At 30.5% G+C, this 423-nt stretch overlaps 1 protein-coding gene across 1 annotated transcript in view; it reads left to right on the top strand.

Annotated features, from left to right (window-relative positions):
• LOC119585031 overlaps window positions 1-423 on the top strand; it is a 19,548-nt gene that overhangs the window by 9,195 nt on the left and 9,930 nt on the right. Inside the window, exon 15 of the mRNA XM_037933647.1 lies at window positions 398-423. This exon is cut by the window's right edge and continues 98 nt beyond it. Within this exon, the coding sequence (XP_037789575.1) occupies window positions 398-423 (26 nt within the window). The remainder of the gene's footprint in view (window positions 1-397) is intronic.

The raw sequence follows: 423 nt of genomic DNA, 5'->3' as shown, positions 1-423 counted from the left end.
ATAATGTCTTAAAGGGATTATATTTCTGTGATTTTGTTACAATTATTTTGCTTTATGGTGATTGTGTGTCATTATGGTATGTTTAATCTTAAGGTGACCATTCTGTATAGGGGGCTAAAATTGGTACTTTTAGTATAAGGGCTAAATGGACTGTTAGGTGTTGATCAGATTACCTTAGTAAGGGTCCCTTTAGAGATCATTATTTTTAAGCTGATATTACTATTATATTATGGTAATCATCTTTTATTTACCATATTCTTATTGTGAATAATGTGTGTATTGTAGGTATGTTTTATTATCTTTCATGTCATTAAGGAAATCATGTTTTATTATGGTTAGATTTTGTTATCCTGGTGCTCTGAAATCACCATGTTTTAATTCCTCCCTTATTTTACAGCTTGGAGGCTTTTTGATGGCAGTTGT

The sequence above is a fragment of the Penaeus monodon genome, chromosome 19 (genome assembly GCF_015228065.2).
Source record: "Penaeus monodon isolate SGIC_2016 chromosome 19, NSTDA_Pmon_1, whole genome shotgun sequence".
Classification (NCBI taxonomy): Eukaryota; Metazoa; Arthropoda; class Malacostraca; order Decapoda; family Penaeidae; genus Penaeus; species Penaeus monodon.
Note: the sequence above shows the minus strand (reverse complement) of the source record. Positions and strands in the feature narration are given on the sequence as shown.